Source organism: Bactrocera dorsalis, chromosome 5 (assembly GCF_023373825.1).
Source record: "Bactrocera dorsalis isolate Fly_Bdor chromosome 5, ASM2337382v1, whole genome shotgun sequence".
NCBI classification, from domain to species: domain Eukaryota; kingdom Metazoa; phylum Arthropoda; class Insecta; order Diptera; family Tephritidae; genus Bactrocera; species Bactrocera dorsalis.
The window spans coordinates 34,547,996-34,571,985 of record NC_064307.1 but is presented as its reverse complement, the minus strand read 5'-3'; the positions used below and the strand labels follow the sequence as shown (position 1 = coordinate 34,571,985).

At 37.8% G+C, this 23,990-nt stretch overlaps 2 protein-coding genes across 8 annotated transcripts in view; one reads left to right on the top strand and one right to left on the bottom strand.

Annotated features, from left to right (window-relative positions):
* LOC105227121 (axotactin) overlaps nucleotides 1-23,990 on the bottom strand; it is a 160,143-nt gene that overhangs the window by 69,142 nt on the left and 67,011 nt on the right. The window lies entirely within an intron of this gene.
* Nucleotides 10,921-12,159, top strand: LOC125778998 (uncharacterized). Its single transcript, XM_049459264.1, has one exon. The coding sequence runs from the start codon at nucleotides 11,119-11,121 to the stop codon at nucleotides 11,815-11,817; it is 699 nt and encodes a 232-aa protein (XP_049315221.1). The 5' UTR covers nucleotides 10,921-11,118; the 3' UTR covers nucleotides 11,818-12,159.

Sequence of the window (23,990 nt, the reverse complement as noted above, 5' to 3'; positions counted from 1 at the left end):
TTTTGTTTGTGATATTAATGTGTCTGTGACTAAGAGTTTCGATTTTATCAATGGCAAACCGCGACCGACCAATCGTTTCTTCCTGATCTTTAACTGCGTCTCGTGCAAAAATAGCGCGTAGCTCAATGTGGGCTTAAGACTCTTTGCAACACTTTTATTCGTGGACATTTTATATTTGTTATGCTTTCGTCTCTAAAGATAAGGTGTGATTGATGGTGATCTAGTAGAATGGCCAAACTTTATGGAGATCTAACAGGTATAAAATATTATTCTAAGTATTGCGCAGGTACCGCCTAACCTTAATTTGTTCGCAGGTTCACGACTAAAGCAGGTACGCGAAAGTTATTTACGGAAAATAATAGTTTTATTGTGGGCGGGGAAACCATAAGCACTAATAATACTATTTAGAGTAAGCTCATATCTTTCCATTGAGCACAAAAGGTATTGTGCAACACCTGAGCCTTGAAAAAGGAACAATGGAAAATGTTTAATTTAAATAATGTTTGTTTACACGTTCGAATTTCTCACATTAATAATTAAACTTTATTTATTTTGAGCGAGACATTATCAAATTTTGCAGATCCTTTGTGAAGGTTACATTTAGATAATCTATGTTTACAGGAGCACAGTAGATTTACTCGTAAATAGATTGTCGACATTATCATTCGCCGAGTTTACCTAAACATTTTAGTAATTTGAGGCGTGAGATTACCTGAGACATTCTGAACAACATAAGGATCTGACCTTCGCAATGTTTCCATAAATAGTGAAATTCGTTGCTAAAAAATATTATTTAGCTTTCAACTCTACTACGGAGGAGACGTCTCATACTTTAGCTAACCTCACTTTAGTAAGATCTAAAAATGTTCTCAAACAAAGTGCTGCCACTTTCTCCAAACAAAGTTAATGGAACTGACCAAGCGCCAACATTGAGTTACATGTTGTTTGTATACCGTCATAAATTGAAAAGTCGTGACAAACGATTCGAACAAAAAATAAGTTTGGCGCAATCGAAGTTGTTCGTAACCGATACACTCATCACTGAAAAGAAAAAGCATCTCTATCAACAAGGGGGCTTGCGCGATTTAGCTATCCTTAACCGGGAGCAGTTATTTTGTAATCATTTAAAAAATAAAGTCAAACATATGCTAGCTTGGAAAGAGATGAGCCCCGAAGAGAGAATGAAAATTAAGCAGGCAGCTTTAGCTATTAGAAAAGCAATGGAATCCCAAAACAATGAAGATGACAATAGTGCCAAACGACAAAAAATAGACGATTGAAGGGAGTTGAGGAAAATCGAGAGGGTCGAGCATACTAAACCAGATGGTCATCAGCATTTGTGTAATATTTAAATTTTACTAAAAATGTATCTAAATAAATTTAATTATTGTAAGCGAATTAAACAAAAACAAAAAATCCAAATTTTACTTTACTTGTCAGTTTATTATAATTCTAGATTTCTAGAAGCAATTATAGGATTGTGGTTCTTCACTTGTGATGTTGTTACAAAATTAAATTTGAAAACTAAATTGTTTCTTCGAAAATAACGAAATATTCTTCATTCATCCAATTCTCAAAATCCACAAAAGTTTTTCGATGTTATCAGCTAATAAATCAATGTTCAAAAAGCCCAGATATCGGTACAGGCTACCAGCGGAACTGAAGTATAAAGTATGATTTATTATCAAGTTAAGCTATCTCCGCAATAATCTGGGTAATTCGGATATTCTTTGGAATTTATAGTTAGGACAGTGAAAATTGTACAACGGATCACATGATGGCAGACTACTACTCGTTCTTAAAACAGTATTGACTGGAAAATTATAAAAGAGAAATATGCCATCTTATTTTTCAAAACAAAACTGATATTAAAAAGATCGCAGGTATTTAGTTTCATGTTTTCTGATAAAGGAAAAATAAAATAAAGTTTAAAAATTAAAGGAGAGCAAATCTTACATGAACACTATCATCACAAATAAATCCAAAATCGATTTTATACCTAAGGCAACAAAACCACTGTTGAAATTCATGGAAATGGAACTCATTTCGAACTCATCTTATAGCATCAGATGGCTCAGCGAAACGAACAAGCCATATAAGTAGAGGTGCTCCTTAGGGAGATGTCATTTCCTAGGATTTATATTTATGCGTGGGCCTGTCCGACTGATGCGCTCAATATATTCTTTCATCAGTATCAGCATGGGTTGAAAATAAGCTGCGGCATGGGAACGAGTGTGTATTCCATTGATCAGGAAGCCTCTATTTCTATCCGACTACCAAACTCAGGCAGAATTTTCCGAGCGGTAGTATTAGTCAGCAACTGCAGAAAGGCTTCAAGCTCACTGACAGGTCAGCTCCACTTATCTAAATTATTCAAATGTATTATTCAATTTGAAGTTATTTTATTTGCCGTCATCACGGCTTAGTTGTCAAGTATAAAGTGCTATTTTAAATTATTCCTAACTTAGCTCAAGCCACCAACCCGCATCGCGTTGTAGCTCCTCTGCTGACGTATTGCTGACCTTGCGCCTCGTGCATGGTGTTTGTTTACTTAGATGTCTGGCCAATGTTCTCACGCAAAATGTGCTGACTTAGCGACATGTGCAGAGTGGTAGGCTCTTATTACGACGGGAATTAGGGTGTGTCGTTTCTTCGCGATAACTCCTCCCCTTCTAAATGGGGAACGTCCTCGGTCCTCAAAGAAGCGGTTTTAATTGCAGTTTCAACGGACCTGGCTATGATAATCTCTCTCTTGGTCCTCCTTATCCTGAGAAGGACGTAAACAGTGAATGCCATGATTAATAAGACACCAATGGCTGAGAAACCTGTAACGTGGCCATAATGGATTGATCGCTGCAGGTGATTGATCCTTTGAACATTCTCTAGATTCACATGGTGAAGGTAAGAAGCGCTTAATATTTCTGTGTGCTGCGTCAAGTTGATTGTAGAAGCCCATGGAGTTTCAGGTTTTAGAGGCAATGTAGAATTTTCGTTATAAAAAGTCGTACCATTAATTTTTACGTTGTTTTTGAAGACCACGAGGTATGTTCCGTTGACCGTAATAGGGACCTCATTATTTTCCTCGATGACAGCCAATTGGTCATTGATGACAACAAGGCCGTCACTTATCGGTGAAATTGGTGTGAGGTTGTTAAATGTTGTACTGCAATTAGCGGTGTTGCGAGTCAGTAGTTGCAGAGCGCATGATGTAGTCGGAGATGGTAAGCAAAACGTTGGTGTTGTGTCGCTGCAGTTCTTTACGGCTACGGTATGGTTATAACACTTGGCTAAGATGGATTCTTCTAGGTGCAGGATTTGGTGGCCATGAGCTACCGGTAAAATAGTAATTTTCTTACATCTAAACATAGGAATCGGATATCTTATTAAAAAGTAAATTATGTTATTATACTGTAATATCTTAATTCTAGCTACTGCCATAACATCGGCCACGGTAAGGTCAGTGAAGTGCTCGTCTCCTGTTATGAAATTTATTTCGTTACTGTCTAAGAGAATGGGACTTAAGACCCCAATTTTGGCGAAAGTGACAGCTGTTATAATGTTATTTAATTCTGTAATAATTGCTCTGTTTCTAGCCAGTAGTATGTCATAAAGGTGACCGGTGTTTATTTCTCTTTCTTTTGTTAATTTCAGGATTTTATTTACTGTAATGGTAAGGTTATTGATTTCTTTCTGTACTTGAGTGTTTATGGTAAACTGTCTGTCCTGCGAGTTAATTAGCTGTTCTTCTGTGCTCATTAATCTATTGAAGTCGTCATGGTCAGGAGTTCCAGCAATGTATTTCAGGACTGTCCCTAGGGCATTCAGGCTTCTCGCCTGTCTGTGGTGAGCGTTTATCATTTGTATCAGTCGACTTATCTGGTTTATGTCCGCGTCTAGTAACTTCCTCATATGTGACTGAGGAAAGTGGTCTGTGGCATTAATTGTCTCGTCTCTCAGTAATTCGTAAAGTGTCAAGTTGGTAACATGCTTGATGTGTCCTGAATTTTCCCAAATTACAAGGTCCTCACCGACCACCGGAATGTACCTTGCATTGGTATAGTCGATTAACCTTCCTGTCGTTACCGATATTGATATGGCCAAAATTATGAAAATCCTAAAAACATATATGAAATTTTTTGTTAATTGTTTATCATTAGAAACGCCTAGGTTCTAGATTAAGTTTAACGAAGGTTGTCCTTATGGACCCTTCTCCCTTTTATTAAAACTGTTGTACCCATGTCTTTTTCCACCTCTTCCTCAGTATAAAGAGGCGTAAGCTTATTGCCTAGTCTCCTGTTATTTTTAACAAGTACTTTTTCTCCAACAGGGAACTCCCTATCCTGCCTGTTCTTATTATGAGTTGTTAGTTCTCTTTCCTGTGCGTTTCTTAAGCGGCATGGTATTTGGTTGTCATCTTTAATTGAACGAAATACGGTAAGGGGCTTCATCCCCGTTACTGTGTGAATGGACCTGTTATACTCAATCGTAGCTAAAAGGACAATTTCCTCAACATCATCAAGATTTTTGTCAAGTTTAAGGCATCGTGCTATTTCCATTAGTGTGCTATGAAATCGCTCCACCTGACCATTTGATGTACTATGTAGTGGTGGAGCATTCGCAATGTCGATATTGAAGTGATTCTTTAATGTAGCTTTGATGCTGTGTGAATTCAGCGACTTCTCATTGTCGCAATAAACTATTCGAGTACCGAAAAACATGTTGAGTAACTGAAGGAGCTGTGGTTTGACATCTACTATCGTTCTTGATTTCAACGACTGTACTATCGCAAATTTTGAAAACTTGTCGATGCACGTCAAGAAGAACTTGGACCCGGTAGAAAATATGTCAATGTGAAGAATTTCTCCACAATATGTTGGTATGGGCGTTTGAGCAATAAGCTGCTTCTTTGGGTGCCGATCATACTTCGCCCGCGAGCAGGTTCGACAATTTCCCACAAATTGTTTAACTTTTTTCTCCATTTTTGGAAAGAAGTAATCCTCTAGAATTTGTTTTGTGTTCTCCTGCGCTGCTCGATGCGCTCTGTTATGTTCTGCAGCGATAATTTCCTGCTGCTCATTCGGATTCGAAATGTCGTTAACGAATTTCTCCGTATGTCTGAATTTAACTGTTGGAAACATTTCGACCAGTTCGTGCTGAAACTGTGCAAGTGCATGCAGATCGCAGTGTATTGCGTTTACTGCTGTTGTGTTTACGGCCTCCTGTAAAAGTTCTAATAAATCCTTTTTTTCTCGGTAAGAAATGATATGCCTTGTCTTTTTTCCAAAAATTATAAAAGTTTTTCTTTGAGGTTCTGTACCTACCTCCACAATAATCTGGTTGCGGAAGCAATTTACCGGTTTTTCCGATCTTTCAATTGTATGGGTTGATGATTCCTCGCTATGAATTGTCTCGATGCTCGTGTTATCTAAAGCATTTATATGTTGCCTAGATAGAGCGTCTGCCACCACATTTTCCTTTCCTGGTTTGTAGATTAGCTTTGCGTTGCATTCGTCTATGAAGGCTTTCCATCTTTTAATTTTCGAATTAGGATTCCTATCCGAAACCGCAAAGGTCAGCGGCTGGTGGTCAGTATAAACATTAAGTTTTGTTACGCCGTACAGGTAGTTTCTAAGAGCTTTCAATGCCCATACAATAGCTAACAATTCCCTTTCATTGGTAGCGTAATGCTCCTCGCTCCCGGACAGAGTGCGAGAAATCATGGTAATCGGTTTGCCCTCCTGAGAGAGGACGGCGCCTATAGCATGAGCCGACGCGTCAGTAGTTAGGTCGAATTGTTTGTTAAAATCTGGATACGTCAGGGTTACATCCTCTGACGCTAAAATTTCTTTAATTGTTTCGAAGGTCTTTTTCTGTTCGTCCGTCAAATCAATTCTGATTTTTTTTGATTGGGACGCAGTAACTCGACCGTATTCGCCTCTCATGATGCTCGACAATGGTTTTGATATTCTAGCGAAATCCCTTATAAAACATCTATAATAACCCGCTAGACCTAGGAATGATCTGAGTCCCCTTAGAGTGGTGGGCTCAGGGAAACTTCGTATTGTGTCGACTTTGTCTGGACACGTTTTTATTCCTCCTTGTGAAACTAAGAACCCCAGGTATTCGACCTCAGTCCTAAAAAATTTGGATTTTTCAACTGACACTCTCATGTTGGCCCTAAATAATTCATTTAAAATTGATTCTATATCTTTCAGATGCTGCTGTTTGTTTTCCGAAAAAATAATAACATCGTCTACATAGACAAAACAGCTTTTCCCAATATGCTCTCTTAATACGTCGTCTATGGCGCGTTGAAAGATGCTCGGCGCGTTTTTTAATCCAAAAGGTAACCGGCAAAATTCATACTTGCCATTCTTGACAGAGAAAGCTGTTTTTTCCCTATCACGCTCCAATAGTTTAATCTGATGGAAACCAGATTTTAAGTCCAAAGTGGTGAAGTATTTACTACCACCCAAATTGGAAAGAATTCCTGTTATGTCGGGAATTGGGTATTTATCACCGATAGTTTTTTCATTGAGTTTCCGAAAATCTATAACTAATCTCTGCTTCGCCTGTCCGTTTTCGTCTACCCCCTTTTTCTTTACCACCCATATAGGGTTGTTAAAGGGTGATCTTGATGGCCGGATAACTCCATTTGCTAACAAATCCTTGATTTCTTTGTCCACGAAATCCGCTACACTCAGTGGGTACGGGTATAATCTTGAGTAAACTGGTGTTTCGTCCTCCGTGCGAATTGTTGCTATCACCTTTGTATTGTACGGTAGTGCCTCATTGGGGTCAGCAAAAACCCTATTCATCCTTTTGATCATTCTAGAAAAATCTTCCCTAACGTCTGTTGGTACTAGATTTGTTTGAAGCCTAAGATGGCTTACGTCATGACTGGAAATGAAGAAGATTTCCTCCTCACCAAAATCATGATTTATTGTATTCGATTTAAGGTCAATGTTCGCATGGACCCTGTTTAGTATGTCGAGCCCAATCACGCCATCAAATGATGTTAAGTCCGGTAAGATGAAAAATTCTGCCACTACGCCAAATATTTTCATGTAGCATTTTTCCCTTGATAGAAGTAACCCCGTGAATAGATTTTACAGAGAATGTGTCCCTGAAATGTTGTGTCCTTAAAGCCGGTGTTGGTTTCATATAACTCCTCGACGCACCAGTATCGATAAGGAGTTTCACTTCTTTCCCTCCTAGGAACTTTGAAATCCAGGGTAGGAGGGACCTTCCCCTAAAAAATTAAGTTGATCTAAACTTACGTCATCCGCCGCTTGTTCGGCTTCTGCACCGTACACTGATTCACTCTGTAGCTCAACTTCCTCCTCCAGATGATTAACACGTTGGATCTTTGGTCCTGTGTAACGTCCAGAATTTGCTGGACGTTTTTGTTGATAGCCCTGTTGCATTCTATTACTGTTTCCTTGATAGGCACCTCGGTCTCTGTCAAACGATTGGTGTTTAAATTTCGATAAGGATGGATCAATGTCCATTGGTTCCGCTCTGACTAGTCTGTCGTTGTCACGTCCGTTATTTACCCTTTGATTTTCCGTAAAATGAGGTGCATGTCCGGGTTTGTACTGCCTATTACTATAGTAGTGTGGGCTCTTATGAGCTGAGGGTGGATCATAAGTGTTTGTCCTATGGTTGTTCTGGCTTGAAATTATATTATTATTTTTTTTAATGTGGTTGCCCTCGACGTTCCTGGCAGCAAAATTGGCCGCGAACGCATACCGCTCATGGTTTGAGTCTACCTCCTGTGCTAAAGCAAGAGCAGACGGAAGGTCAGACGGCCATGAGGCGAAAAGAATGTCGCATAAGGGCTTCCTTAAGCCGGAAATGAAAACTCTTAGGGCATCTGCCCTATATTTCTCGTTTATAATTTCTGCCACGCTACTCTCGTAAGACATTATAGTCTTATTAGCTAGTAACGTTAGCTTCTTTTCTACCTCATCGTAGAATTCCAGACAGGACCTAGAACCCTGTCTTAAGGTAGATAATTCCTGCTCTATAAGATATACGGGACGTTTGTCCGCGTACGTAAAGTCTAAACGTGCTATAATGGCATTAAAGTTCAGCACAGTACTAAACGATGAGAGGACCGCATCGGCAGCCCCTCTTATTTTGTTCCTCAAAATGGTAACTGCTTGGTAGTGTCGTTCACTGCCATCGTACCTTTTGAACAGTTCATAAGCGTTATGCGCCGCCTCGCGCCATGACACATATGTGCCTATGTGACCATGAAATTCTGGAAGTGATTTGATAGCATCAAGCGTTATGTCACATGTCACTAGTGGATTTACAGATACCTTTAGATATTTTTCTACCTTTGGCCTGCTGCCTGTCACCTGGTTTTGGATTGCTCCTAACTTCCTATCGAACTCCAACCTTTGTGCTGCCAAAGCACTTCTAACTTCCGCCTTAATTAACTCGGTTATTTGTTCCGTGTTCATATTTGCTTTCTGACTTCCTAACTTTAAATTTCTAAAAAGGTCTTCCAGACCTTCACTCATTAATTTTTGTTCTGTCACTTTCCTTTATTTTATTCACAATTATTGCTATATTTATTCCAGGAAACGAGCATCTCACTTACCCTTCCATTGGATTTGAATAGATTAAAATTAGGTTCAGGTTCTTCCGGTTAATTGATCGGGCCAAAGGTTGTCTCTTCTTTAAGTCCACGCTGAGTCCAAGTAGTTGATTGTTGTCGATTTTAAGTGAGCCAACTGTCGTAGTTACACGAGTCGAGTTAAGAACTTTATATTTTTCTATTAAACTTTTCACTCGCGAGCCCCACGTTGGGCGCCAATTATTCAAATGTATTATTCAATTTGAAGTTATTTTATTTGCCGTCATCACGGCTTAGTTGTCAAGTATAAAGTGCCATTTTAAATTATTCCTAACTTAGCTCAAGCCACCAACCCGCATCGCGTTGTAGCTCCTCTGCTGACGTTTTGCTGACCTTGCGCCTCGTGCATGGTGTTTGTTTACTTAGATGTCTGGCCAATGTTCTCACGCAAAATGTGCTGACTTAGCGACATGTGCAGAGTGGTAGGCTCTTATTACGACGGGAATTAGGGTGTGTCGTTTCTTCGCGATAACTTCTATAATTTGGGTTCGCAGTTACAAAAATATTTTCGGAAACGAGTTGGATGAGTTGGCAAAGTCAGGAGCCTCTTTAGACGAATAGACGAGCGAAGCCAGTATTATGCCCGCTAGAAACGATAAAAAGGGAACAAATCGCAGAGAACAGATGGAACAGATTAACAAGTTGCAATAACAAAACTGACAGAAATTCAACAAAGGACTATCTAAGTCCAGAAATCGCATATGCAAGCTTACAGCATCACGTGACATTGTACTTTCGAATAACAAGCGCTAAAAATGTGCTGCCCCATAATAGTAGTTTCCGCAGCTCCAAGCAAGAAGGGAATGCGCAAATACTTTCCCATTTCTTATACGAATGCATTGCTTTATTATGAATCCGCAAAAAAATACTTAGAACCAATCAGGTATCAAACCTTTAATGGTTGTCCACAAACCTCTTAACGGACATAAGTAGTTTCATTGCGAGCACCAAATGGTTCGAGCACAACAATGAAATGGAATAGCAAGGCTATGAGATCCTAACTGGCCCCTGGTAGCGGCACACCTTTCTACTTAACTAGAACGTAAGAGATCGATTGAACTGCTCGTCCTTAGAAAAAAATTATTTTGTTGTATGAGTTCCACTAAATTGACGGTTGAGTTCAAATTACCAAAGTTGCATGGAAGAAGGAGAGATGGAATCTTCGGCCACTTCTCAACTATTGATCAGCCTTAACAAGACAGCTACAACAATTCTTTCATCACATCGTTATTGGTTAATTTTTGTCTCTTCTTCTTCGTCATCCTCCCTTCCTCGAATTACTGCTCCTCTACAATCTTTCTCTTTTCTCGAATCGAAGATCCGGACCATACACAATATCAAAAAATCGCTGAAAATCTGCTCCTGTTGGAGAGTTTCAAAGTCCAAATCACTTTGAACCTTGCGAGGTTAATATGTCAGTGACTAAGAATTTCGATTTTATCAGTGACAAACAGATTTTTAGAAGCAAATATGGGATGATGGTTCATGTAAAGTTCTTCACTTGTGGTGTTGCCACAAAAACAAATTTGAAACAAGAGCAAATCTTACACAACCATTGATCAATGTAAGCATAAATAAGTCGACCACTTTTGCAGCAATTGAGGTCGTATGACAGGAATAACACACCTACAAAAAATACGAAAACGATCTTGGAAGCCACATCGTAGGACCACTGCGCGAGATAATGGGTTCCTCAGCAGTTTTTTCAATAAATTGTTTGCTTCGTTGGCTGTTAGGGCATATTGCGCCATCTTCTTGGAACCAAAGGTCGTCAACGTGAACATCCTTCAATTCAGGTTCCAAAAAATCATTAATCATGGCCCTATAGCGTTCCACTGTGACTGTACTATTATAGCCGACAACATTTTTGAATGATTTCTTCTGCCACAGAGCACAAGAAACAGTGACTCCAAATGTGACAATATTGTTTATTATTTATTTTATGAAAATCAGTATCAGTGATCATCTCCTACTGAAAGTGCGATGTTGGTGGGTGCTGACACCAGTTCCTGCACTTTGTAAAATTTTGTAAGCGCGCAATTCAAAATCCTGGCAAATCTTCCAAAAGGTGGATGGACACAGCTCTACTTGTTACCCGCGGTGGCGGATCAACTCATTTAAGTCTCTTTCGATGCACAACGAACTCTCCGGCTACCTGTGCCGTTTGAGAAGTGCATAATAAATTAAAAAAAAAAACAGTTCTGGAAGTTTCGTATAAAAAATGAATGACCAAAATATGAATGAATATTTAAATTGCAAAATACCAAATATAAGGGAGCCTGTAATAGGTCTTCCTCTAGGACACGCCCACTATTATTTAGAGTAGTACGGAACCTTTTTACCTGAACCCAACAGGTAGGCAGAAAATATTACCAGTGACCCTCAGTGCAAAAGCTATAAAAACTAGAACAAATTACGAAACAACTATCATTATCCGATAATCGTTGCAATTGAACAGTCTATCACTCGAAATGCTTAAAAAACAAATTAAACATATCACAGTACCGGAAATGTTTACACCAACGCATCCAGGAACTCTCAGCTATACTCTGTTCTTACATCGTAACGAAATGAAGAGACACGGTGATCAATTTAACCGTTGTTTACGATTAACCAGGTCAAAATTTTTCGTCACAGAAAAGCTGATTACCCAGGTGACAGCACAGATGTATCGTCCAAGTGCTCGTGAAATCCAAATACTTCATCGGGAGCAATTTTTCTGCGAACGTTTGAGGCAACAAATGCAGCATATGATGAGTTGGCAGCAAATGAGCGAATCACTGAAAAAGGAAATTGTAGAGGCCGCCTCTGTTAAAAGAGAGGAAGAAGAACGAAAGCGAAACGAACATGTCAGGCGAATGAATCTCAAAGACAACAACGTTAATGCAAAACCAAACAGTACTTCTAATAACAAAATGATGGCAAAGGGAGCTGCACATTATGGACACATGACGAACCCATCAAGACTAAACTATGGCAAGACAAGCAGAACACCAAACGGAAAAGTGCAGTTCAAAAATTTGGCAAAAGCGACTCCGCAAAATCCGCATAAGCACGCAGTTGGAAACGGGGTTTCACAATTAATGGAGTTACCAGGAAATCGGCACCAAATAACGGAATACCGCAGAAAAATGCGTCAAAGGATGGCGCAACGTAAAAACTTTATTTGAATTGTTATTGTTCTTTTAAGTTCAAGGAATAGATGTTATAGACACTTTGTATAATAAACTATTTATTTAAAAAAATATATAAATTTTCTTCGTCTAACATATGTATATATTTTGGATAGTTTGAACTGATGCATCTACGTCTACATATTTAAGGAAATGTTCTAGAATCAATTCTTATTTCTTATAAATTACATGTGGTTTTCAATGAAGCAATAATTTTCTCAGAATTGGTCTTCTTGACAATTGTTCGATTTATACTCATTTCATAATACAAGTATAACTCTGGAGCAAAGTTTGCAAACGGGCCAAAATTAGAACATTCCTGCTTCGTAAAATCGTCACCGTCAATGTTAAATAAGCACTTACAATGGCCACTGTAGAATGTGACAAGTACAGTAAAGTTTTAAAAAAAAAATACTCATAGGTATGGAGAGTTTGATACGCGGATCTGCAGCAGCAGTAGGTCGAGAGTGGATTCATTCCATAGAGCTTTACTGGAAACGGTAACTTTAAAATCTATTCCTTGTAAGAAGAGCCATGTAGTATTTCAACACTATGGGCTTTCATTTGCTAGAACGACCGAAAACCTATAAATGCCATAGCTAAGGCCTGAATTAAGATATGAGCTTCAAAGTTGGTACAGGAGATCGTAGTAGCAAGCAGCAGCAGTGAGCAAATAAATTTTGAAAAAGTAGGCGTGGCCCCGTCTTCTAATAAGTTTAATGTAAATATCTCCTAAACTACCAAAGCTAAAACAACCAAATTTGCTCACTGCAAATATTTTAAAACCTCTTACCAACAGTGTAGTAATGAATGAGACCAGAAGACTCGACCTCGCTCACTCCCCATATAACGGTACTCTTCGAAACTGTTAAAAACGCATTAAGTTAACATCAAGTACGCCAGAAAAATTAATTTTTACCTCCGAGATGGTATGAGAGGGCTTTGTGGGAGTCGATGTGAAACGATGGGCGGGGTACCGCTTACGTTTTAAAGAAATCATACATATGTATGTATTTTGGGACCCTACCGACCGTGCCAAGTTACCAATAGCTAAAAATACTTAGTATCATTGTATATAAATTTTTTACATCTTTAAAATCATTGAGGAACTAATTAACAAAATTTTCCTTAAATATTAACATTCTAATACAACACGTCAGGATTTCTTATATTCTTATAACCAAGCTTTTAGGTCAGCAACCAGAAATAAACAAAATATACGCAAAATTCCTCAACTGCCAACTTGGGAATACTTGGTTCAAACTTTCTCGAAAGTTTTCTTCTAAGTACAGGTAGAATAGTCCCTAATATCATTTTTACCCTTGAAACATTGGTAATTAAGTATTTATAGATAGTGATTTGAGGCGTGCGCCTACCTGAGACATACTGAACAACATAAGGATCTGACCTTCGCAATATTTCTATAAATATTGAGACTCGTTGGTAAAAAATATTATTTAGCTTACAACTCTACTACTGAGCAGACGTGTCGTATTTTAGCTATCCTCACTTTACTAATATCTAAAAATGTCCTCAAATAAAGTTAGCGGAACTGACCAAGCGCCAACATTAAGTTATATGTTGTTCGTACACCGTCATAAATTGCGAACTCGTGCCAAAGTATTTACCAAAGAGTTAAGTCTGACCCAATCAAAGTTGTACATAACCGATACACTTATCTCTGAAACGAAAAAGCAGCAATATCAACATAGAGACTTGGACTTGGACAATTCAGGTATCCTCAACCGGGAGCAGTTATTTTGCAATTATTTGAAGAACAAAATCAATAAAATGCTAGCTTGGAAAAAGATGAGCCCAGAAGAGAGAATGCAGACGATTCAGGCAGCTAGAGCTACAAGAAAAGCAATGGAATCCCAAGGCAATGAAGAAGAAAATAGTGCCAAACGAAAAAAATTAGATGATAGTAGCTTCATGAAAACCGAGCAGGTCCAGCATTCTAAACCAGATGATCATAGTTGTTAAATCACAAATCAGCGTTTATTTAATATTTAAGTTTGATTAAAAATTCATGTAAATAAAATAAGTTATTTAAGTTAAGTATTTGTGTAAAATAATTAAAGAAAAACAAAGAAAATTGCATTCTTTCTATTTCACTTGTCTCCTAAATATCATAAATTTTCATTCTAAATATCCACAAAAAATGTCTCAAAGTTCTATGACTGATCAACTTGACGCTCAACTAGGCGCAAGGTGGCTTCCGATGTTTTTTGCTGTCAATTTTTTAAAAAATGAAAAACGTGCTTGTGGATTATGTTTATTTGTTCCGGCTTCAAAAAGCCCTACAAAAAGAAGCCTGGAGCGGTCAAATTAGGCGATCTTCCTGGCCAATGCAAATCGCCAAAAAAAAAATCGCGCTCAGGAGCAGTGTAGCGTACTATTGTTTATTTATGTGTATATCGCACGTGTTTACTACACAAATGTCAAAACAGAACTGACATTAGAGATCAATTGCAAAATTTATAGCATCTTCTGATAGGAGGATTACTTTTGCGCCACCCTGTACTTGGTATAATCTCTAATATGCTGTCCGTAAAAGGTAGACATCGATATAGCTTAATCGAGGTCGAGAGCGTTTCATTGGAGTTTAATGCTTATAAATGGAAGCAGAGTATTACCTAAGACCAGGGTTTCCCGGTTTTTGGTCATCCCAAAAATGTGTGGCCGGTTGAAAAATTATGTTATTTTAACAAGTGTAATTTAATATTGTACTCGTGCTCATGAATTTAGCTTTATTAAAAGTATAAGGTTTTGCCTTTGTGGCTTAAAAATGATTTTAAGGAAGCACTACAGCTGGTTCGAAAAAATTCCATACGTGAAGATGCAATATTTTGCAACAATAGGACCGTTGAACAGTAATAACTCGCCTCATAACATCATATGAATAATTCAGCGGTGTTAAATTACATGATTTGGAGGCCACGCCATGATGCGAGATATGCGTCCCAAAAAATTTCCTTTCTCTTGACCATACCTATTTCATGGCGCCGTCTGAAGGTTGTACATATAAACATTCTCCAATTCAGGCACAAAGAAGCACACTTTTGGTTGAATGGGTAGGTTAATACTAACTGTTTGGTGTTCTATGGACAGATGGAAGGATTGGTTCATATTGCTTTGTGGACGTCCTTTCCTACAAATAGCATGCGGTGGCGCATGCTAAACCACCAACGAAACCAAGATCGCGCGATTAACATTTTTGTGATTTTGCCCGAGCCGATTGACATCTTGAAAGAGAAGGTGCCTTACTGATGACACAAATTTTACCTTCACGGCGGTATTTGACCGAGATCATTTTTAAAACATAATGATGAATCGTGCTTTTATGAAAAAAAAAACTAAACTCTTGACCATAACATTACATTGTATGAGTTGTATATATTTGAAAACATCCTTTATAAGCTTTTATTTCGAAAATGTCTGGAAAGTAATGGGACCTATTTTCTTCGGCCGCGACTGTATTTCGCAGCGTGCGGGCACCGACTGGATTCGGTAGAGGGTATTCCTAGCTAATGAACGAGCGTTGTCTCCGATCACCTGAAGAGTCAGAACAAACATTTTCGCGCGACGTGTTTCTGCGAGTGGTGCCATCTGAAAGTGCAGCGAACGTTAGAGGAGAGGTACGCTATTAAATTCTGTGTGAAACTCGGTAAAACTGTGACCGTGCAGCTTACGCCCCGGCTTACCCAGTTGTTGCTTTAGCAAGAAGTGGTGTGTTTCGGAGGGCCGGGAAGAGGTCGCTGTTGCATGGGAAAATCCAAAGTGATAACGATGTTCATTGCCTTTTTGACATCAAAGGCATCGTCCATTATAAATTTGCCCCTTTTGGACAAACCGTAAACGGCAAGTTTTACGTGAAAGTCCTCAAAAGAAGAATAAATCGCGTCCGACAAGACATCACAGCCGCTTGGAAGTGCCAACACGACAACGCCCTGGCTCACACTGCTTTTCTTGTGTACAGCTACCTATCCAAGGCCGGCATCCTAACGCTTCCGCAGCCTGAAAAGGCCGATGAAAGGCAAATAATTATAAAATTATGTGAAGACCAAGGCGAATTTTTAGCAATTTTCTACTCAATTTACCCATTTCAGGATTTTCATTTACAACAGACCAAAATTATTAAATATATTTACCCTTTTATTTTTTGAATCTTCAGTTGATTTATAAAATAATACTAAGTCATTCGTAAATATCTAACATATCTAAAGCTTGTAAAGTTACCGGAGAAATGTGTTTAAAGCTACTATATTTAAAATTTATTATATTATTGTATATTAAATTTGTACATTTTTCAAAATCAGAAAATTTTCCTTAAATACTAATAGTTTAATACATATAATGAGAAAAATTAGGCTCTCCATGGACTTCTCTTGAAGTCAGTACTTTCTATCTCCCCCACGTAATTGTTAATTTCTGTCGCTTAGCTGTGTTTACTTCATCGTCATCCTCTCTACCTCGTACTGCTGCTACCCTGAATTCTTTCTCCTTTCTACGTAATAATCTCGCATTCCTTAGCGACGCCATCCTTAAAATAGACAATTTCAAACGATTGCTGAACATCTGTTCCTGTCTGAGAAATGCCATGTCCAATTCACTTTGAATCTTTGTTTGCGAGATTAGTGTGTCAGTGACTAAGAGTTTCGATTTTATCAGAGGCAAAATGGTACGTCTGCCGCGTCGTCGTCCGATCGTTCGTTTCTTACGGTATCTTAATTGCGTCAGATGCAAAAATACCGTGTAGCTCAACGTGGGCTTAGGAATCTCCGCAAAACTTGTATCCGTGGACATTTTATATTACTGATGCTTTCGTCTCTAAGGATAAGATGTGACTGATACTGATCTAGTAGAACGGCCCAACTTTTAAAGAGGTCTGACAGGTAACAAATAAATTGGATTATTTACGCAACTGATCTACCTCTTTCCTTCAGCTTGCGCGCAGGTAGGACGTTCTCCCTGGTTCACAACTAAGGCAGGTAAGCAAGGTTCCGTTATTTAGGCATAAATAGTAAAGATATTATCTAATTGTGATTGTGTAAACAATAACGTTAGTAATAATTAGGATAAACGATGATGAAACTTCGTATATGAGTTTCTTGGCCTGGTCTGTTACCACGCCCACAAGATGTCGTTAATCGAAAACTTATGAAGTGTTATAACAAAGACTTAGAATAAGCTGCTTTTGTAACCCGCCTTCTATGTTTAAAGTAGCAATCTCCTAAACCACTTAAGCTAAACAGTATAAACTCGTCAAGAACTTTGTAGCATTACATCACTTTCTATCATAATACCTCCTCGTATACTTTAAAATTTTGTGGAAGAGTATTAAAAGTGCGATAGCTAGGTAGAATGACTGTCTGCAAACATCTAGACCTTTAGGAATCCCATTGTGATACCGCCACAACTCACTCCATTGTCTCCTTTCTGAGCCTCCTGTGTTACTAATGAAGTTATCAGTGCAAAAAGTCTTATTTGATATAGTGTCAGAAAGCAATATATTATATATTAGGGGACAGGAAATTTATAGGTTTTTTCGAATCGCCGGGACTACACGGTTTATTCCCATCTCAATTACAGCTGTCCCAGAACTACAGTCTGGTTAGTAACTATTATTAAGGAGGCACTGTAATTAAACTGTGTTCCTTCGTTATGGAGAAAAGTCAAAGTTATATGTGTCCCAAAGTCGGACAAAAGCTCAAATACAAGACCCAAGGATTTCAGACCAATTAGTCTCTCCTCATAACTAAACCCAGAAAAATGAAACTGTTTCTAGCATGTGGATTCTAAAGAAAAAAAAAACCCTAATTTTCGTGGTACAGATATTGAGGTTAAAGAATAAACCCTAGTTGCCTTCTTAGACATAAATACCTGTAACTACCAGTCTGAGCGTACTGAGCGCGATTAAAAATCAGCACTTAAGACCTGCAAAAGAGTGGTGGCGCCCAGAAGAGGATTAACGCCTCGGGTGGTAGATCTTTGGCTTTACACAGTAGTTGTTAGTAGTGGTTAGATCGATTATGACATACGGTATATTGGTATGGTTGCCAATAAAGGAAAAGAAATACACGATACGACGTATGAAAGGATTACAAAGAGCAGCTAGTACAAGTATATGCATCAGTAGAGCTCTTTTTAATAAAAAGTTCGATATAAATTTCTAATCGAAAACTTGGTATAAAACACCACAAATTTCAGAGAAAAAAATACTTTAAACTACGATTTTTTTTTTTATTTTCTGTCATCAAAATAGAAGGGAATAATTTGGAGGCATATTATTGTGCAGTAGCAAAGTTTAACCAATGGTGACATCTATTTTACAATTATTTATGTATGTATGTACCCAAATGCGAGCATAAATGGGTAAGAGTTGTAATAATTGTGTAATTTTGATCGTATGTAAGTAAGTATTTATATCACAATTTTCATTTGAAGACTATTAAGCCTGCTGTTGCATATTTGGGTCATTTGCAAGTCGAAAGGTACTAACGTAAACATATACATGTAGATTATATACAAAATACAAACACACACGAGTACATGCAATTACATGTATGCCAATTTACGTTTATAACTGCTGAATTTTCACAAAATTCACGATAAATTGGTGAGATAATTATGATTTGGGAAAATATGCAGTTTCGGTTGAAATTGTGACATTAGCGAATTTCCAGCTATTTGTTGTGGATTTTTTTGTTATTTGTGTAAAAATTGTGTATTTTCGGTGACACTTTGACGTGCGCGATATATAAAAAAGCATCGATATATATGTAGGTAATACAAGTGAAGAGCTTTTTCGGATATACCACAGTTTCCTTTATGTATTTTCAGTTAATTTTTCAATACTTTCAAATTTGCTTTGAATTGGAAAATGCAAAAATATATGGAATGTGTATTAAAAGAGTGCAAAACATAAATTTAATATTTATTAAACTTGCTGCTGTAGTAGTAGTAGGTATATATGTCTAAGAAGGCAACTAGGGTGTATTCTTTAACCTCAATCTCTGCTACCACGAAAATTAGGGCCTTTTCCTTTAGAATCTACATGCTGGAAAAACAACCCTTTTCTCGGTTTAGTTATGAGGAGAGACTAATTGATCTGAAATCCTTTGGTCTTGTATTTGACCTTTTGTCCGACTTTGGACTTGGCAAGTTTGGCTAAACTATAAGTGGTTTGGGAAATAGCCACTTCAAACGTATTAGGAGGCGAAAATACGAACACTTAAAAAAATAAAACCACAGCTAAGGGTTACAAAAGCAGCTTATTCAATGGTGTTCACATGAGCTAGGAGCATTCTGCAACATCACAACACCTCATCACACGTCACATCACATCACGTCACGTCACAACACCTCATCACACAACAGTTCAGCACACACCACTACACACACACGCATCAAACACAGTACCTGACACCGCTCACTATTACAACACAACAACCACACGATCATTGGCGAGACGACTCGGATTAATTTAATATTCACCACCCAAACTATCAAAAGGGATAGATCCGAACGGGATCACTCTTTTTCTCGTTTCATCCGCAAAGTAAGTCGGTCGACCCGCAACGATACATTTATTTCTAACCGCAACCTCCGCATTTTTCCTTTTTTGTGACTTCCCGCCAAAGTGACGTTGTGACGTGAGTTCCGGATTTCGCCGCAGTGTCAGTGTGTGACAACAAATATAGAAATAATTAAATTGTTATACAAATAGAAAGAAAAAATACAAAATTAAAGTGAAAAATTAAATACAGTGTGAAATAAAGTGTTTTTATTTGGAATAAGTATACTACAAGTGTACAAGTAAGTATACTAGTATTACACGTCAACAAATGGGTACCAAGAAACACATATACGAAGTTTAATCTTCATTTATCCAAATTATTGCTAAAGTTATTGTTTACACAATCACAATTAGATAATATTTTTACTAATTATGCCTGAATAACGGAACCTTGTTTACCTAAGCATACCACCTTAGTTGTGAATCTGGGAGAAAGTCATACCTGCGCCCAAGCTGAAGGAAAGAGGTACCTGATCAGTTCCGTAAATAATCCTAGGTATTTGTTACCTGTCAGACCCCTATAAAAGTTGGGCCGTTCTACTAGATCAGTATCAGTCACATCTTATCCTTAGATACGAAAGCATAAGTAATATAAAATGTCCACGGATGCAAGTTTTATGGAGATTCCTAAGCCCACATTGAGCTATACGGTATTTTTGCATCTGACGCAGTTAAGGTACCGTAAAAAACGAACGATCGGACGACGACGCGGCAGACGTACCATTTTGCCTCTGATAAAATCGAAACTCTTAGTCACTGACACACTAATCTCGCAAACAAAGATTCAAAGTGAATTGGACATGGCATCTCTCCAACAGGAACAGATATTCAGCAATCGTTTGAAATTGTCTATCTTACGGTTATCGTCGCTAAGGAATTCGAGATTATTACGTAGAAAGGAGAAAGAATTCAGGGTAGCAGCAGTACGAGGTAGAGAGGATGACGATGAAGTAAACACAGCTAAGCGACAGAAATTAACAATTACGTAGGGGAGATAAAAAGTACTGACTTCAAGAGGAATCCATGTAGAGCCTAATTTTTCTCATTATATGTATTAAACTATTAGTATTTAAGAAAAATTTTCTGATTTTGAAAAATGTACAAATTTAATATACAATAAAATAATAAATTTTAAATATAATAGCTTTAAACACATTTCTCTGGTAACTTCACAAGCTTTAGATATTTACGATTGATTTAGTATTGTTTTAAAAATCTTACAAAAAGAAGAGTGAGAGAGAGAATATATAATATTTGATAGTTTTGGTCTGTTCCAAATCTGACAATAGTAAATTGAGTAGAAAATTGCTAAAAATTCGCCTTGGTCTTCACTCTATTTTATAATTATTTGCCTTTCATCGGCCTTTTCAGGCTGCGGAAGCGTTAGGATGTCGGCCTTGGTTAGGTAGCTGTTCACAAGAAAAGCAGTGTGAGCCAGGGCGTTGTCGTGTTGGCACTTCCAAGCGGCTGTGATGTCTTGTCGGACCCGATTGATTCTTCTTTTGAGTCTTTTGAGGACTTTCACGTAAAACTTGCCGTTTATGGTTTGTCCAAAAGGAACAAATTTAAAGTGGACGATGCCTTTGATGTCAAAAAAGGCAATGAACATCGTCGAGCCAAACTGTTAGGAACACCCTCCGCAGAATCCAGTCGGTACGCACACGCTCCGAAGTACAGTCGCGGTGGAAGAAAATCAGTCCTATTACTTTCCAGACATTTTAGAAATAAAAGCTTATAAAGGATGTTTTCAAGAAGAAATAAAACTCATATAATATAATGTTATGGTCAAGAGTTTAGTTTTTTTTTCATAAAAGTACGATTTCATCATTGTCAAAAATGATCTCGATCAAATGACGACCGTGAAGGTAAATTTTATGTCATCAGTAAGACACCTTCTCTTTCAAGATGTCAATCGGCTCGGACAAAATCACAAAAATGTTAATCGCACGATCTTGGTTTCATTGGCTGTGTAGCATTCGCCACCAAATACTATTTGTAGGAAAGGACATCCACAAAGCAATATGGGCCAATCCTTCTATCTGTCCATAGAACACCAAACAGTTAGTATTAACGAACCCATTCAATCAAAAGTGTGCGTCTTCGTGCCTGAATTGGAGAATGTTTATATGTACAACCTTTAGACGACGCTCAAGCCAATGAAATAAAAAATTTATTTCTACCTTTTACGGACAGCATTTTAGAGGTTGTACCAAGTACAGGGTGGCTCAAAAGTAATCCTCCTATAAGAAGATGCTGTTTTCGCTGGAGGAGTCATTTTCGTCGCGGGCCAAACGGTTACTGTAAATGGTGAGCAAAGATCAACGAGTTTTTTTGCCGCAACTTGCTGAAGTAGGATTGAAAACCATGTGGTTTTAACAGGACGGCCGAAAGGTCTGTCCCAAGTGATGGGAAATGCCATAAAATGGGATCAAATGATAATCAACTGTAGTAGCGGCCATTTACAAGATATCATATTCTCGACTTAATGTAAAGAAATTAAAAGACCAAATAAAAATAATCCACAAGCAGAATCAAAGTTTTTAATTTTTTTTTAAATTACAGGCAAAAAACATCGGAAGGTTATTTTTGCGCCACCTTGCGCCTAATTAAACGTTAAGTTGATCAGTCATCAAACTGTGGGACATATTTTGTGGATATTTAGAATGACAATTTATGATATTTAGGAGACAATTGAAATGAAAGGGATGTAATTTTCTTTGTTTTTCTTTAATTATTTTACACAAGTACTTAACTTATTTTATTTACATGAATTTTTAATCAAACTTAAATACTAAACAAATGCTTACTCGTTTAAATTTTACAACTATGATCATCTGGCTTAGAATGCTGGTTCTCGGTTTTCATGAAGCTTCCATCATCTAATTTTTGTCGTTTGGCACCATTTTCTTCTTCATTGCCTTGGGATTCCATTGCTTTTCTTGTAGCTCTAGCTGCCTGAATCGTCTGCATTCTCTGTTCGGGGCTCATCTTTTTCCAAGCTAGCATTTTATTGATTTTGTTCTTCAAATAATTGCAAAATAACTGCTCCCGGTTGAGGATACCTGAATTGTCCAAGTGCTGCTTTTTCGTTTCAGAGATAAGTGTATCGGTTAGGTACAACTTTGATTGGGTCAGACTTAACTCTTTGGTAAATAGTTTGGCACGAGTTCGCAATTTATGACGGTGTACGAACAACATATAACTTAATGTTGGGGCTTGGTCAGTTCCGCTAACTTCGTTTGAGGACATTTTTAGATCTTACTAAAGTGAGGAAAGCTAAAGTATGACACGTCTGCTCAGTAGTAGAGTTGTAAGCTAAATAATATTTTTTGGCAACCAGTCTCAATATTTATAGAAATTGCGAAGGTCAGATCCTTATGTTGTTCAGTATGTCTCAGGTAGGCGCACGCCTCAAATCACTAAATGTTTAGATAAACTCGGCGGGTAACAATGTCGGCAATCTATTGAAACTACCTACTATCTATAAATGCATAATTACCAATGTTTTCATCACTTTTCAAGGGTAAAAATGATGTTAAGGACTATTCTACCTGTGCTTAGAAGAAAACTTTCGAGAAAGTTTGAACCAAGTATTCCCAGGTTGGCAGTTGAGGAATTTTGCGTATATTTTGTTTATTTCTGGCTGCTGACCTAACAGCTTGGTTATAAGAATATAAGAAATCCTGACGTGTTGTATTAGAATGTTAATATTAAAGGAAAATTTTGTTAATTAGTTCCTCAATGATTTTAAAGATGCAAAAAATCTATTTACAATGATACTAAATATGTTTAACTATTGATAACTTGGCACGGTCGGTCGGGTCCCAAAATAGATACATATGTATGATTTCTTTAAAACGTAAACGGTACCCCGCCCATCGTTTCACACCGGCTCCCACAAAGCCCTCTCATACCATCTCGGAGGTAAAAATTAATTTTTCTGGCGTACTTAGATGTTGATATAATGCGTTTTTAACAGTTTACAAAAGTACCGTTATATGGGGAGTGAGCGAGGTCGAGTCTTCTGGTCTCATTCATTACTCCGCTGTTGGTGAGAGGTATTAAAATATTTGCGGTGAGCAAATTTGGTTGTTTTAGCTTTGGTAGTTTAGGAGATATTTACATTAAACTTATTAGAAGACGGGGCCACGCCTACTTTTTCAAAATTTATTTGCTCCCTGCTGCTGCTTGCTACTACGATCTCCTGTGCCAATTTTGAGGCTCATATCCTAATTCAGGCCTTCTTTATGGCATTTTATAGGTTTTCGGTTAATGGTATTTTATGGGCGTGGCAGTGGTCCGATTACGTCTATCTACGAACTCGTATTTTTTACTTCGGAACGAGCACACAAAGTTTCATATAGGTATCAGCTTGCATGGACGGACAGGAAAATTACTACAAACGCATCGCTGACTTCGGTACCAACTAACGCGAAAACTTTATTTGAATTGTTATCGTTCTTGAAGGTTTAAAAATTTTATATATTCGCTTAAATATATTGGCATATATAGATCCATTTTTTATAATAAACTATTGGTGCGAATAATAAATTGCGTTCGTCTAACATTCTGCAACTAGCTGGCTGCATCT